Here is a 16277-nt window from a genome sequence, read left to right on the forward strand (position 1 = left end):
CTCCCCTCTCTCTCCAGATGAAATCTTGCGTCTTGTGACGGCCGGCCGCCCAACAACCTGCCCGCTTGACCCTATTCCCTCCTCTCTTCTCCAGACCATTTCCGGAGACCTTCTCCCTTACCTCACCTCGCTCATCAACTCATCCCTGACAGCTGGCTACGTCCCTTCTGTCTTCAAGAGAGCGAGAGTTGCACCCCTTCTGAAAAAACCTACACTCGATCCCTCCGATGTCAACAACTACAGACCAGTATCCCTTCTTTCTTTTCTCTCCAAAACTCTTGAACGTGCCGTCCTTGGCCAGCTCTCCCGCTATCTCTCTCAGAATGACCTTCTTGATCCAAATCAGTCAGGTTTCAAGACTAGTCATTCAACTGAGACTGCTCTTCTCTGTATCACGGAGGCCCTCCGCACTGCTAAAGCTAACTCTCTCTCCTCTGCTCTCATCCTTCTAGACCTATCGGCTGCCTTCGATACTGTGAACCATCAGATCCTCCTCTCCACCCTCTCCGAGTTGGGCATCTCCGGCGCGGCCCACGCTTGGATTGCGTCCTACCTGACAGGTCGCTCCTACCAGGTGGCGTGGCGAGAATCTGTCTCCTCACCACGCGCTCTCACCACTGGCGTCCCCCAGGGCTCTGTTCTAGGCCCTCTCCTATTCTCGCTATACACCAAGTCACTTGGCTCTGTCATAACCTCACATGGTCTCTCCTATCATTGCTATGCAGACGACACACAATTAATCTTCTCCTTTCCACCTTCTGATGACCAGGTGGCGAATCGCATCTCTGCATGTCTGGCAGACATATCAGTGTGGATGACGGATCACCACCTCAAGCTGAACCTCGGCAAGACGGAGCTGCTCTTCCTCCCGGGAAGGACTGCCCATTCCATGATCTCGCCATCACGGTTGACAACTCCATTGTGTCCTCCTCCCAGAGCGCTAAGAACCTTGGCGTGATCCTGGACAACACCCTGTCGTTCTCAACTAACATCAAGGCGGTGGCCCGTTCTTGTAGGTTCATGCTCTACAACATCCGCAGAGTACGACCCTGCCTCACACAGGAAGCAGCGCAGGTCCTAATCCAGGCACTTGTCATCTCCCGTCTGGATTACTGCAACTCGCTGTTGGCTGGGCTCCCTGCCTGTGCCATTAAACCCCTACAACTCATCCAGAACGCCGCAGCCCGTCTGGTGTTCAACCTTCCCAAGTTCTCTCACGTCACCCCGCTCCTCCGCTCTCTCCACTGGCTTCCAGTTGAAGCTCGCATCCGCTACAAGACCATGGTGCTTGCCTACGGAGCTGTGAGGGGAACGGCACCTCAGTACCTCCAGGCTCTGATCAGGCCCTACACCCAAACAAGGGCACTGCGTTCATCCACCTCTGGCCTGCTCGCCTCCCTACCACTGAGGAAGTACAGTTCCGCGCAGCCCAGTCAAAACTGTTCGCTGCTCTGGCCCCCCAATGGTGGAACAAACTCCCTCACGAAGCCAGGACAGCGGAGTCAATCACCACCTTCCGGAGACACCTGAAACCCCACCTCTTTCAGGAATACCTAGGATAGGATAAAGTAATCCTTCTCACCCCCCTCTTAAAAGATTTAGATGCACTATTGTAAAGTGGCTGTTCCACTGGATGTCTTAAGGTGAACGCACCAATTTGTAAGTCGCTCTGGATAAGAGCGTCTGCTAAATGACTTAAATGTAAATGTAATATATATATATATACTGTACAAAATGATGTGGGCAACCCTACAAATGAGTGATTTTGGCTTTTTCAGCCACACAAGTTGCTGACCGGTGTATAAAATTGAGCACACGGCCATGCAATCTCCATAGACAAACATTGGCAGTAGAATGGCCTTACTGAATAGCTCAGTGACTTTCAATGTTGCACCGTCATAGATTCCACCTTTCGAACAAGTCAGTTTGTCAAATGTCTCTGCCCTACTAGAACAGCTGCGGTCAACTCTGCTGTTATTGTGAAATGGAAACATCTAGGAGCAACAATGGCTCAGCAGCGAAGTGGTAGGCCACACAAGCTCACAGAACGGACCACGCATGTAAAAATTGTCTGTCATCAGTTGCAACACTCACTACTGAGTTCCAAACTGCCCCTGGAAGCAACGTCAGCACGAGCTGTTCATCGGGAGCTTCATGAAATGGGTTTCCATGGTTGAGCAGCCGCAAACAAACCTAAGGTCACCATGCTCAATGCCAAGCGTTGGCTGGAGTGGTGTAAAGCTTGCCACCATTGGACTCTGGAGCATTGGAAACTCTTTCTCTGGAGTGATGAATCACGCTTCACCAACTGGCAGTCCAACGGACGAATCTGGGTTTGGCGGATGCCAGGAGAACACTACCTGCCCGAATGCATAGTAACAACTGTAAAGTTTGGTGGAAGAGGAATAATGGTCTGGGGCTGTTTTTCATGGTTTGGGCTAGGCCCCTTAGTACCAGGGAAGGGAAATATTAACACTACAGCATACAATGTCATTCTAGATGATTATGTGATTCTAACTTTGTGGCAACAGTTTGGGGGAGGCCCTTTTCTGTTTCAGCATGACAATGCCCCAGTGCACAAAGCAAGGTCCATACAGAAATGGTTTGTTGAGACTGGTGTGGAAGAACTTGACAGGCCTGCACAGAGACCTGAAATCAACCCCATCGAAGACCTTTGGGATGAATTAGAACGCCGCCTGCAAACCAAGCCTAATTGCCCAACATCCGTGCCTGACCTTACTAATGACCTTGTGGCTGAATGGAAGCAAGTCCTCGCAGAAATGTTCCAACATCTACTAGAATGCCTTCCCTGAAGAGTGGCTGGTTGTTATAGCAGCAAAGGGGGGACCAACTCCATATTAATGCCGATGGTTTTGGAATGAGATGTTCGAGCAGGTGTCCACATACTTTTGGTCATGTAGTGTAGTTTCTTCATTCATCATTTTGATGTATAGCATTTAGAATTTCACCATTGCAAAGTGAGCATCACTGTAAGGTTCATAAAGCAGTGAGACAGAATGCTGACTACCAGGCAACTCCATGAAACACACTCTGGTACTGCCCTCTTCAGGAGACCTTTATTCATGTCAAACATTACACTTCACTCACTTTTCCATTGAGTTCAGCATATCTGTATGCTTTTGCATGCATCCTGTTCACTTACGTAAAGATGACATGCAAGGCCCTTGTCATAGTTTTGAGGTTTGAAATACTACTTTCATTGTCAGTTGATGTCATAGCGCGAGTCCTGGCTCTCACTCCTCTGTCTTTAGGAAATACACCTTTTTAGCTGTAGATTTTTACAGGAACCCTTTAATTCACATTGAACGGTGGGATCATGTCTTTCCCGCTCGCTCCAGCACAGCCTTCCTGTGGTAAGGTCAGATGGCATGCCAAGACAGCTTACTCCACCAAACTCAGTGGCCTATGGATGAGAAGAGCAAATGACCAAAGGTGGGTTAGACACATCATGAATCTGCAAGTTAATTTGACCATAAGTGAATGAATCTCAGGAATTGCATTGTGTAAGCAATTTTAACATAAGTAGTTCTTGACTGAGTAATGTATGTAGTATTTCATCAAGATGGGGTTTTGCTCTCATTTAATGATTTCATAAAATTTCCTCTCTGCATCTTGCAAATAGAGTCTACTAACAAATGTATGCTTGACATTGTCAAGTCCTATTTTTACAGGTGATAGAGGATGCTATTCTCCAACATCAATATTTGTTGCAGAACATGACATGTACTGTAGACTGAACAAAAATAGAAATATAAATGCAACATACAGTTACAGTTCATATAAGGAAATCAAATCAAATTGTATTTGTTACCAAATACAACAGATGTAGTCCTTACCATGAAATGCTTACTTACAAGCCCTTAACCAACAATGTAGTTCAAGAAATAGAGTTAAGAAAATATTTACTAAATAAACTAAAGTAAAAAAAATGTAAGTAACACAATAAAATAACAATAACGAGGCTATATACAGGGGATACCGGTAGGGTAGCCTAGTGGTTAGAGCGTTGGACTAGTAACCGAAAGGTTGCAAGTTCGAATCCCCGAGCTGACAAGGTACAAATCTGTCGTTCTGCCCCTGAACAGGCAGTTAACCCACTGTTCCTAAGCCGTCATTGAAAATAAGAATTTGTTCTTAACTGACTTGCCTAGTAAAATAAAGGTAAAATTAAAAAACAAAGGCAATGTGCGGGGATACAGGTTAGTTGAGGTAGGTAGGGGTAAAGTGACTATGCATAGATAATAAACAGTGAGTAGTGTTGGCGTTCCGGTACCGCTTGCCGTGCGGGTAGCAGAGAGAACAGTCTATGACTTGGGTGACTGGAGTCTTTGACAATCTTTTGGGCCTTCAATTGAAATAAATTCATTAGGCCTTAATCTATGGATTTCACATGACTGGGTAGGGGCGCAGCCATTTATAACACTAAAAAAAACTTTATTTAACTAGGCAAGTCAGTTAAAGAACAAATTCTTATTTACAATGACGGCCTACATGGTGAGCCTGGGAGGGCATCGGCCCACCCACTGGGGAGCCAAGCCCAGCCAATCAGAATGAGTTTTCCCCACAAAAGAGCTTTATTACAGACAGAAATACTCCTCAGTTTTATCAGCTGTCCGTGTGGCTGGTCTCAAAATGATCCCGAGGGTGAAGAAGCCGGATGTGGTCCTGGGCTGGCGTGGTTACACACGTGGTCAGAGGTTGTGACGTACTGCCAAATTCTCTAAAACAGAGGCGGCTTATGGTAGAGAAATTAACATTAAATTATCTGGTAGCAGGGCCTCCCGGGTGGCGCAGTGGTTAAGGGCCCTGTACTGCAGCGCCAGCTGTGCCATCAGAGTCCCTGGGTTCGCGCCCAGGCTCTGTCGTAACCGGCCGCGACTGGGAGGTCTGTGGGGCGACGCACAATTGGCCTAGCGTCGTCCGGGTTAGGGATGGCTTGGTTGGTAGGGATGTCCTTGTCTCATCGCGCACCAGCGACTCCTGTGGTGGGCCGGGCGCAGTGCGTGCTAACCAAGGTTGCCAGGTGCACGTTGTACCCTCCTACACATTGGTGCGGCTGGCTTCCGGGTTGGATGCGTGCTGTGTTAAGAAGCAGTACGGCTGGTTGGGTTGTGTATCGGAGGACGCATGACTTTCAACCTTCGTCTCTCCCGAGCCCGTACGGGAGTTGTAGCGATGAGACAAGATACAACAATTGGATACCATGAAATTGGGGAGAAAAAAGGGGTAAAAAAAAAAAAAAAAAATGTATCTGGTAACAGCTCTGGTGGGCATTCCTGCAATTGTAGACATCTGTGGCATTGTGTTGTGTGACACAACTGCACATTTTAAAGTGGCCTTTTATTGTCCCCAGTACAAGGTGCACCTGTGTAATTATCATGCTGTTTAATCATCTTCTTGATATGCCACACTTGTCAGGTGGATGGATTATCTTGGCAAGGAGAAATGTTCACTAACACCCTGTAAACAAATCTGCGCACAAAATTTGAGAGAAATAAACTTTTTGTGTGTATGGACAAATTCTGGGATCTTTTTTTAATATCAGCTCATGAAACATGGGACCAACACTTTACATGTTAAGCTTATATTTTTGGTCCAACCCATAGTATTTTACTGTGAGTGGTCCCACAGACCCACACTCTGCTTTATAAGACTATGTATTTGTTCTTCACTTTTCATGATAAAAATGTTAAAAAAAAAAAAAATCTGTATAATGCCTCCTGATGGGCCAAATCCTAATCTGAGATTTCAGTAGCATACATATTTGATTAATAAAGGAAATATACTTTGGAATGTTCCAATCAAGTATTCATGATACCTTAGGCTATATTTATGTAGGCCTACTACCCACACAATTGAGTCTATATCAGGCCTACACCATGAGAAGATGTAGTTATAAATTAGCCTGACAAGGCCGACTTTATGAAATTAATCATTTACATTTTAAAAACAACTTTATGATGCACAATAGCATAATGGCGGGAGATTGTATGACGTTTGCACCACATGGTTTCATATTGAAAACTCATTCAAACTAAATGACAAAAGCAATGTTTAAATCCTGTCTACAAGATTTCTTCAGTTTGATTTTCTAATAATTTCATTATAATTTAGGCTACATATTAGAAATCATAAAATAACTACCAGACATCTGTTTTTTAAGAAATCCCAAGGTAAAAGAAACAAAAGAGTGACCAACCCCAAGTAGTTCTGCTGAGGTTATCAGTATTGTACTTTCTCTTTCTCCTCTTTTGATTCATGCATCCATGGATCAGTGAATGTTTCCCGATGGTTAATTAGACATTTCCGCATGCAGCTATAGCCAAAACCTGTTGCATTTGTTATTCTGATGTCATTCCATAGAGGCTAGAGTTGAACAAACTCTTCCAAGCAAGAACATGTGTTTGGCCAGAGGCTTTCTAATCAATACAAGATCATTGTATTTCTAATTTTGTTTACTGTTTAATGAAGGTTCTTGTGGTCCTGTCCAAAACTATCATAAACATTTTATAACATTTTCAATACTCCTGCTAAGGGGCTTAGAATGAACAATTACTGGACTTCAGAACTAAAAAGTATCAACAACCAACCACAAATAATCAAAAAAATATAATTTATCTCACAGTGTAATGTAAAAGACCTCATAATTATTGGTAACCTGGAAATGATTTTGTATTTTAAATCCATGTCAGGAGAAATACAATTTAGCCTTCTTCAAAAATGTTATTAGAAGACATTGAGTTTATTGTCAAAGCAGTGTGACATTTTAGAAATATTATTGTATGTTTCATATAAATAGCCTACTCTCATATCACCAGTTTAGGAAAAAAGGTTTATATTTAGTCTTCAAATGATATATTTATGGTTATTTGAAAATCAAATCCATGAATATATTGTACAATGCATGTTGGAACCGTCAATTGCAAATAGCCATATTCAATTAAAATAGGCCTACCCAGTACACTGTGGTGAAATACACAAGGCATGGACCCCAATCGATTTTTTTTTTATTAACGTCATCCAAGAAGTGAGCAACAAGTAAAACATTTGTTTTAGCATTTGAAGGGTTAAAAAATATTTTTCCCATGAGTAGATGTAATAAAAATGAATGCTTTCAGTTGCATAAACCTGCATTTTCAAAAAACAGAACATAATGAAAAGCCTTGTTTGGGCTTAGATCTAACTGTCAAACATTAGGCTATTGCGTCATTAGCAAATAAAAGGTGCAATCAAAGTCAGAAAACACAATCTCACACTCACTATTGAATGGATTTGTGTATCATATTAAATAATCCTGTATGGATTTTGCATGGTTCGTTTGACTGTTAAAATGCAAACCTGAGACTTCAATTCAAACAGGTGTATTATCCATTGCGTAATCAAGTTCCTACCCCAGATAAAACCTTAATATTCTTAATCAAATTGTTATATTACGATTCTAATGAAAGGGCCATTTGACATTTGAACAGTGAAGTTGAATCGAAAGAGAAAAATAATCCAGTAATTGCCTATACAAAGGGGATGTAATTGCTAGTACTAAAAATAATTAGTTCAGTTTAAGATAGGTAGCGACAAAAATGGTCTCGCATGCAAGCTACACATCTCTTAGAACCTAGTTATATAATTGCAATAAAAACCGAATTCTTCAACTAAAGAATGCATATTCATGTAGGTCAATTATCACTAATTTCTAGAATTATGCAATATATATACTGCTTTATGATGTTTTTAAATGTGCACATGGCCTACAGTTTTCAATCGCTTTAGGCCTAATGAATTGAAACGCAGAAAGCAGGTGAACACACTGGGTTATTATTTGGGAATGTCACTCTTATAAACTCAAGTATGACATTCCTAAATGTTTTCAGTTATAACATGTCATAAGCCACATACTTTCGTGATTGTTGAAGAATATTGGTAAACTTTTTTTTAACGTTTCCAATATGAAGCTGCAGAAACCAGTTGGAGACGCGGGGTTAATTCCGTGAAAAAGTAACGTTATAAGAATACTTCTACATTTATGAAAGTGAATATCAATAGCAAAACGACTAGGCTATGAATGAATTATAAATAGGCTACTCATTAATAAATTATCAAAACATCTTCTGTTAGCAAACTTGAGATGTATTTTCCTTGAGGATTTACGCACAACCGACGGTGGTCAAGTTCCCTGCTGCTCTCTTGAAAAGTGTGTGAGCAAAGTGGGGTAAAAGGCAATGGCAGATTTGACAACACCTGAAACTTTGACAGCTTTCTAAACCATGAGGTTCCCCCCCAGGAAATACATTGAATTGAATTGTTTACACCAGTGTAATAAAAAGCTGGGGATGTAATTCTGAAATCACACACACACACACACACACACACACACACACACACACACAGGGAGAGAAGTATAGCCATGTTCCAAACTTGAAACTTGCCATAGAACAGTGAGAGGAAGAACCATTTCATTGTATATCTATCAGAGATGACATGTTTTGTAATAGCGGCTCACAGTGGGTAAATAGTTGTCTTTTTGCTTTTTATGAACTACGGCATCAAGTGCCACCCTAATACAATGCCCTAAGCCACACACACTCCCTCTCTCGCACACACACATCCGCGCACACAGACACACACACACACACCACCTTCGTGTTCATATATTCTTTCTCCGAGACGACTGTAAGATCTCATATTAGCCCATCGTTCGGGCCGTCTTTAAGGACATCCATGATCATACGAAGCATTGGTACCATCATAACTAAGGACATCTATGTGTACAATGCTGCAAAGCAATGAGACCGAAGACTCAGTTCTGTAATTTAAAGATAGACAACCAACAACAGCACGATACATTACGACACCATCAAGCAGTTTACAGTTAGCAGTTTCTGCCCGAAATCGTAGCTGTAATATTATTATATTAAAATCTTTATTTTGTTCTATTGTACCTTGTAGCGAGGATTCTGCTGGGGTTGAAGCTGCAGACTTCGCATGGGACGTTTCTGATTGATCTCTGTGCGGTGTAGTCTCCCCTCGGAAGACCACGGATTACCTCTGTTCGCGGATAAATGGATATGGAATAATAATAGAACCCCGTCAACGAGATGGCCAGGCGCTGAACCGTGGTGCTGCATAATACTAGAACTTTTCTGGGGGTTGGCAGTTTCGCTTTGAAATGGTACGTTAACAAATCAATTTAATCATTATTTGTCCATGTTCCAACAGACGCAAGGCGAGAATGATCACGAGTTGTGTGCACTTTGTAAAATCCAATTACGATAATAGCGTAGAGCTGTATTTTGATGTTCTGCTCCTTTGTTTCTCAGCAGTTGGGCTACTCATTTTCTTGTTGGTTTTTAGCCAAGCGGAACGTTCGTTGGAAAGGCTAAAAATGCAGACATACTGTATATTTGTTACACCAGCGCATAATGATTAAGATCGTCTGCAAAGCGTTTTGGCACTTCTCCCGTAGTGAAATGTATTAGTTTTTTTGCCAGTTTGAGTGGGGCAACGCAGATTCCGTACCGGACGTCGAAGGCCAAGTTGAAGTTCAAAGCCAATAGACTCTGTGCGGGGTTTAGTTTGTTCAGCAGAAAATGGCCGTAGCCTCAGGCGCGCCGGCTTGAATTTGAACCGTAGACCGACAGAGGTGCTCCGTCCCTGGATGCAGTACAGTCCGAGTGCGGTTATAACACACATACTCGCGAGTGTTTTGAAAGTGCACTCAACTGGCATATTTAGAGTTTTTGTGAAAACAATATAATTTATTTGGCCCGCCGTTTTGGAAATATCAAATAAATATATTCAGGACGTTATATTTTTGGATGTCATAGATAACAAAATGGCCAATTTTGTCTGAACTGCAGTTTACTTCATGAAGGTTGATTTACCCACCAACACCACCGAACTGCTATAGACAAACTTGTGCTAATGGATTGGATGCAATTATTACTTCACGGTATTGTCAGATTAAGGTGAAAACAATATTGACGCAGACAACATTGTCCCTTCAGACTGATCTCAGAATAGTTTTCGTTGCTTTACCGGAGATAACCTGGTCTACTCATTCAAAGTAAACCAAGAAGAAAGTTTGTATGTCCTTTTTCTGTCGTCTGCCCATATGGAGAGTCCATGTATAGGCCTACTCTTGTGTGTAATGACATGGGGATATACTTACACTTTATATGCCCCTTACAATCAACTTTTTGTGTGCATAGTTACAAAAGCAGAACGTGTCCATATAGTTGAAAGAGAGAATGTGATCATTTTTCATGGATAGTTCTCCAAATATTATTGTAATTACACCTACCACTTGTTTTGTGGTCAAGTCACATCTGACAATAAATACAATACTGTAGAAATGGATACAAGTAGGTTAAGTCTGAATTCAATGAAAAGTAACTGTATGCTCACCACTGACGTCTTTGCGCTTTTATGTACATACGTTTATAGCTTATTATTAGTTTGTATAGATGTCTGTGTGACATGATTATAGAAAACAGTTGATAACGGATGATGAATTCAGAAGCTTGGTTTTCTGAATTGGTATTGCATGATTAGGATATCCACGTTATCAGAAACTTATCGAGTCCGAACATTTTGAAAAGCTGTTACATTTACAGTAATAACAGCTCAATTAAGTGTAGTTCGTGTTGTACGTTAGTCGTGAGAGGCCACTTGGGAGTGCAGGCTATTGTGTCTGTGATGCAAGACTGTCATCAACGCACTCCAATGGTTAATTTGTACGATATTACGCAGCAATTTGCCAACGACACGTTTTGAATAAACGGCACAAGCGCACATGCAACATCGCTGTCCTCGATGCTGGGATATGCTTCGCGAGGGAGGGAGTGTACGCTCTTGCTTGGGTGAGAGAAAGTCCTCTGCAATTTTTGTTTCTGACCATCCGTTCCAGCGTTGCTTCTGATGATCTAAACGCATTACTTTGTTTTTCGTGGATTTAACGGGTATTGCTGGACACAGGGAATCAGGGCTACTGCTTCTTTAAGTTCTTTTGGGGGGATGGGCTATTTTCATAACGTCATTTCATTCCTCCCTCTTTTTCATTTTGTCATTCTTTGATTCTTTTTCTCCCCCCATTTCCTAAATGGAACAGATTGCCCGAGCCTTTTCATTTCCTAGCTTTCCCAATTTTTATTCAAAGTTACTCTTTTTATTTTTCAGGATTATTAAGTTGAACTTTTCTTCTGTGTCATCATTTTTGGAGGGCTAACACCTTAGTGGACGTAAACTGCAAGTCAATTGAGGCGATGGTGGAGGCGTTTATGGTGATGATGATGATGATGAACTGTAAAAGAATGATTCACTAACTTGTCTGTCTTTTGCTACCTGACAAGTCGATATAAGTTCATTTTCATCATGATGTACTCTCCTCTCTGTCTTACTCAGGTAAATTATTCCGTTTGCTTACTTTTTGGGGAGTTATTATGCATGAGCTTCTGTATTGACGGAATGAACGTGGCTATGAAATGCAGATGATATTTCAGTTTAGAAAAGGGCGGGATGAGTGTTGGCACAGTCGGTAAGGAGACGTGGAAACCTGAGTCTCTCAGCCTATATTAACTTCAGTCTTTTTGTTATCACTGCTATAGTTTACTCAATAGCATTATGCTGACTCATGTTTAAAGCAGATTTTTTTTGTCCCAGCTTTTCATGAAGTTAGTTAACTTTGGAGAAGTGTATGGCTAAAATAACATTTAATTAATTAAGTAATCATGAAGACTCATGATGGCAAGCTGTGCATGCCAGAAGTATCAGAATTCTTCATCTTAAAGTATCAGAAAAAGTTAGGCTATCGACCCTGTGTATGGAGAGTTCTCCACAAAGTATCCCACTCTCTTTTGAGTTAAGGAGGGACAACAAACCACCCCAAGAACTGTGGTCAGGCCTGGAGCACTTCGGCTCAGTAATGATGTCCTGATTAATTATTTAAATGCTTAGAATCATTGTAAATAATGTGTGTGTGTGTGTGTGTGTGTGTTCTTTACCTGTGTCATATTTATTTAGAACAGCTATCACAGTCTGCTATCATGATATTTATTTAGAACAGCTATCACAGTCTGCTATCAGGATATTTATTTAGAACAGCTATCACAGTCTGCTATCAGGATGTTTATTTAGAACAGCTATCACAGTCTGCTATCAGGATATTTATTTAGAACAGCTATCACAGTCTGCTGTCAGGATATTTATTTGGAACAGCTATCACAGTCTGCTGTCAGGATATTTATTTAGAACAGCTATCACAGTCTGCTATCAGGATATTTATTTAGAACAGCGATCACAATCTGCTGTCAGGATATTTATTTAGAACAGCTATCACAGTCTGCTGTCAGGATATTTATTTAGAACAGCTATCACAATCTGCTGTCAGGATATTTATTTAGAACAGCTATCACAGTCTGCTGTCAGGATATTTATTTAGAACAGCTATCACAGTCTGCTGTCAGGATATTTATTTAGAACAGCTATCACAGTCTGCTATCAGGATATTTATTTAGAACAGCTATCACAGTCTGCTATCAGGATATTTATCTAGAACAGCTATCACAGTCTGCTGTCAGGATATTTATTTAGAACAGCTATCACAGTCTGCTGTCAGGATATTTATTTAGAACAGCTATCACAGTCTGCTGTCAGGATATTTATTTAGAACAGCTATCACAGTCTGCTATCAGGATATTTATTTAGAACAGCTATCACAGTCTGCTGTCAGGATATTTATTTAGAACAGCTATCACAGTCTGCTATCAGGATATTTATTTAGAACAGCTATCACAGTCTGCTGTCAGGATATTTATTTAGAACAGCTATCACAGTCTGCTGTCAGGATATTTATTTAGAACAGCTATCACAGTCTGCTGTCAGGATATTTATTTAGAACATCTATCACAGTCTGCTGTCAGGATATTTATTTAGAACAGCTATCACAGTCTGCTGTCAGGATATTTATTTAGAACAGCTATCACAGTCTGCTATCAGGATATTTATTTAGAACAGCTATCACAGTCTGCTATCAGGATATTTATTTAGAATATTTATGATTGAACAAGTCAAAGGCACATTTCTTACCTGATGTTGAGGAATCTTTTGTTTTTGCTTCATGCATTTTGATTAGGCCTATTTTGAGTCAGGTTGACACACAACGTTTTTTGGCATCTAGTTGAAGAAAATTTATTTTTCATCTAGTATGCAATTAACATTTAATTGAGTTGTAATTGAGGAGATAATATTTCATACACTTTGAATGTAAAACTATCTAAAGAAAGGGACAGCCTGGCCTACATGAGAGAAACCACGTAGCCTATGACCTTGCTAGGTAGGCCTATAATAGTCCATGGTTAGATTTGAGGAACCTGTTTCAGTCTGTAGGTGGATGTGTTTCACTTGGTTAAAAATGATCTAGATATGAAAAAACTTTCTTCCATTTATTGATAGTCTTTAGAATCCATTTACACATGATAAGTCATAGCCATAAAGTCTTCATAGAGACCTATGTAGTTCACCAGTAAAATTCAAATGTTTTTTTGAAAATTTTCTAATGGAATTACACTTCACTTAATTCACATAAAGGAACGCGATAAAAAATCTATATACCTTGTTTTTATAGCTGAAGACATAAATAGTGCTTTAGTTTCCGTTAATAAATGCACTGCAAGAGGAATCCAGGGAAGAGCTTGGGTTTTCTTGCCAGTTGGCAGAACTCAAGCAAGGACAAAGGGTGTTTTAAGGTCGATTTTCAGTAAAAGGCAGCATACTGTATATTGAATATGAGACTTGATGTGGCATTTCAGATGGACACAACTGCCATATTTACTTTGGCTTTGGGATCTGCAATGGATTTTATAGCCCTGTTTAAAGATTTGTTTTAATTACAGAGGAAATTGTACTTTTCTTAAAAAATAAACAGACACATTGTTGCATGGTTCTAAATTGTTATTCTGAAGGAGGGTTTCTGAAGGAGAAGAAAGAATATTAGAAACAATTACTCATGTTGCTGTATGCAACAGGTTCCATATGTTTTACTGAATGTATATTTCAATAGTATTGTAACTGAACTTTGTAATAATACTGGTGACAGTTGTATTATTAGTGTGCTTTTGGAGTTGCCTTATATGAATTGTAGCAGTTCAAACGAAATAATACCTTTGCCAGTTCATTTTTTTATAAGACTTTATTGATGTCTCAGATAGTGACATTATATTTTTACTGAAATATACAGTATATAATTATGATTTTTTTAAATGAGCCTATGCACCTATGGTTTATTCATTGAGATTATCCAAATGAAATAATTAAGATGCTAAACCAATTGTGACGTGAAAATTAATAAAGTTGAGTAATTATGTAGGATTAGTAGTTTTAACTCCTAGTTTATACAGCCAGCTGGTTTGTTGAATTGCTCATATGCTCATCTTTAAAAGTTTTGAACAATGGTGAATTCAGACTTGTTTTATGGTAGTAGGATATCAGTGCTGTTTGTAGTATTTAGATTCACGTTAATAAAGCGAAACAGTTCCTTTTAAAACAGCAGCGATCGGCTCCTTTCATTGAGTTGGAATGCACAAGTAATTCATAAATTCCTGTGCATTTTAATTTGTAAACACCTGAAACTTCTGAATTCTGACCACTAGTAGCCCTGTTCTAAATGAGGGAAGAAATGTTTGTTTACAAAAACGCACTCCACTATAGTTTTCTAAAGTTGGAGTTGAGGCACTTTGCCATGCTAATTTCTGAGCCGTGAGCCTCCACCTGAGGAGAGGAGAGCTGTTCTTGTGCCCAGCTCAAGTTGCACCTTTTCCTGGTGTTGATTTTGACAGGGTCTGATAGCTGGAGTGAGCCAGGCTGAGCTCCACAGTGTGCTGCTGCACTGTACTGTAGCTGTCGCAGGCCAACCAGCTAGGCAGGCAGGCAGGAGGTGAAGGGCCGGACCAGGCTTGCATGAGGCCTCTGGTCTGCTGGCTGTCTGAGGCAGGGAGAGAGAGGGGAGGCTGGGAGAGAGTGAGGGAGGGAGGCAGGGCGAGCCAGACAACGCTGCTACGGCTCTGGCTCTGCCTGAAGGGTTGTGGTACTGCTAACGCACAACACAAGTTATTACACATTATTCCTTTCTGCTTCTTCTCCTCTCTGTAGCTGCGAAATGCAGATCGCAAGATTCAAATGTTCTGCTAACTTTTCCAAGATGAAGATTTTTTTCTTTACCTCAGAGTTTCATTTCCTTGAATTCATAAGCGATTCTTAATCATAAGCGATTCTTAATGGCCTGACTGAGTTTTTGCTGACCCCTAAACCACTGTTTAGCAAATTATTTTCAGCAGGTTTCCCTGCTTGTGGCAGTGGGTTTTAAGGGGCATAACCCCAAGCTAGCATCAGTATGGTCAATAAATCTTGTCATGACTAAGTGCATGCCCTCAGTTACAAAGTGACAGTCACACCAGGGTATTCCTACAGCTGCATACAAAAACAGATATAGAGTCAAATATATATTTTGAGATGGAGTAGAGCAAAACATGAGTAGGCAGGGGTTTAATGCTTGGTAAAATATGTGTAATTCATGGTTGATTATTATTCTGTTATTTTGAACAAATGTAGATATTTACTAAATGTATTATGCTGAATCACATGATCATGAATAACATTAAATTATGACCCACCTTTTGTTTTTTGAAGGCAAACATTTTCAAGTTAGAGTACTTTGAAGCATGTCAGTTTATATTATCTGTCAATCTGAGACTGCCGCTTTGTAAGCCTGAGCAGACACAGTTTGGGGCATGTTTGCCAACACACTCTGATGTCTGCTGGAGATCTCAAATCCCACTGTGCTGTAAGTGTGCTCTCCTGCCCCCATTTGTCATCGATTCATTCCATTAGAGCTGCAATTAGTGCCCACGAGAGCCCAGCGTCGGGCCAATCCAAGCCTGAGCTGGCCGCTACACATTCAAACCATTTCACCATGTTAAAATCACCCAGAATTCACTCACCTGCCCTGTGTTTTGTTGTAATGGATGTGAAATCTAAATCTCATGATTGTTCTCTTACTCAACACAGGCCTTTCTTTTTTTCCCTGCTGTACTTGTCGTTTGCAAAGTTATTTCCATTCATCCGTCCGCATAATAGTTTTGCTTTCGTGAGATCAGTGCCTTGCATAAGCATGTTATAAAAGTTTAGGTTTCCTCCCCAGTACTTTTTAAGCCCAGTCTCAAGAATAACTGTTTTTGTGTGTAACAGTTGTTTTGGGCCTAGCAGAC

The 16277-nt window shown here is 40.7% G+C and overlaps 1 protein-coding gene and 1 long non-coding RNA gene across 8 annotated transcripts in view; one reads left to right on the forward strand and one right to left on the reverse strand.

Annotated features, from left to right (window-relative positions):
* Nucleotides 1–3050: 3050 nt before the first annotated feature.
* LOC115108390 (uncharacterized) lies at nucleotides 3051–9046 on the reverse strand. The gene is made up of 2 exons (XR_003860340.2): nucleotides 8958–9046; nucleotides 3051–3424 (listed from the first exon to the last, which is right to left on the reverse strand). It is a non-coding gene; the product is annotated as an uncharacterized LOC115108390 (long non-coding RNA).
* Nucleotides 9047–9100: 54 nt separating this feature from the next.
* LOC115108389 (nuclear factor 1 C-type-like) overlaps nucleotides 9101–16277 on the forward strand; it is a 134231-nt gene continuing 127054 nt past the window's right edge. The window contains exon 1 of one of the 7 annotated variants that reach the window (XM_029632651.2): nucleotides 9101–9187. In XM_029632651.2, coding sequence (XP_029488511.1) covers nucleotides 9185–9187 — 3 coding nt within the window. In that variant the 5' untranslated portion in view covers nucleotides 9101–9184. Of the gene's footprint in view, nucleotides 9188–10843; nucleotides 11419–16277 lie in introns of those variants that run through there. The other 6 variants (XM_029632654.2, XM_029632655.2, XM_029632648.2 and 3 more) reach the window with 6 other exon arrangements.

Source organism: Oncorhynchus nerka, linkage group LG24 (assembly GCF_034236695.1).
Source record: "Oncorhynchus nerka isolate Pitt River linkage group LG24, Oner_Uvic_2.0, whole genome shotgun sequence".
NCBI classification, from domain to species: Eukaryota; Metazoa; Chordata; class Actinopteri; order Salmoniformes; family Salmonidae; genus Oncorhynchus; species Oncorhynchus nerka.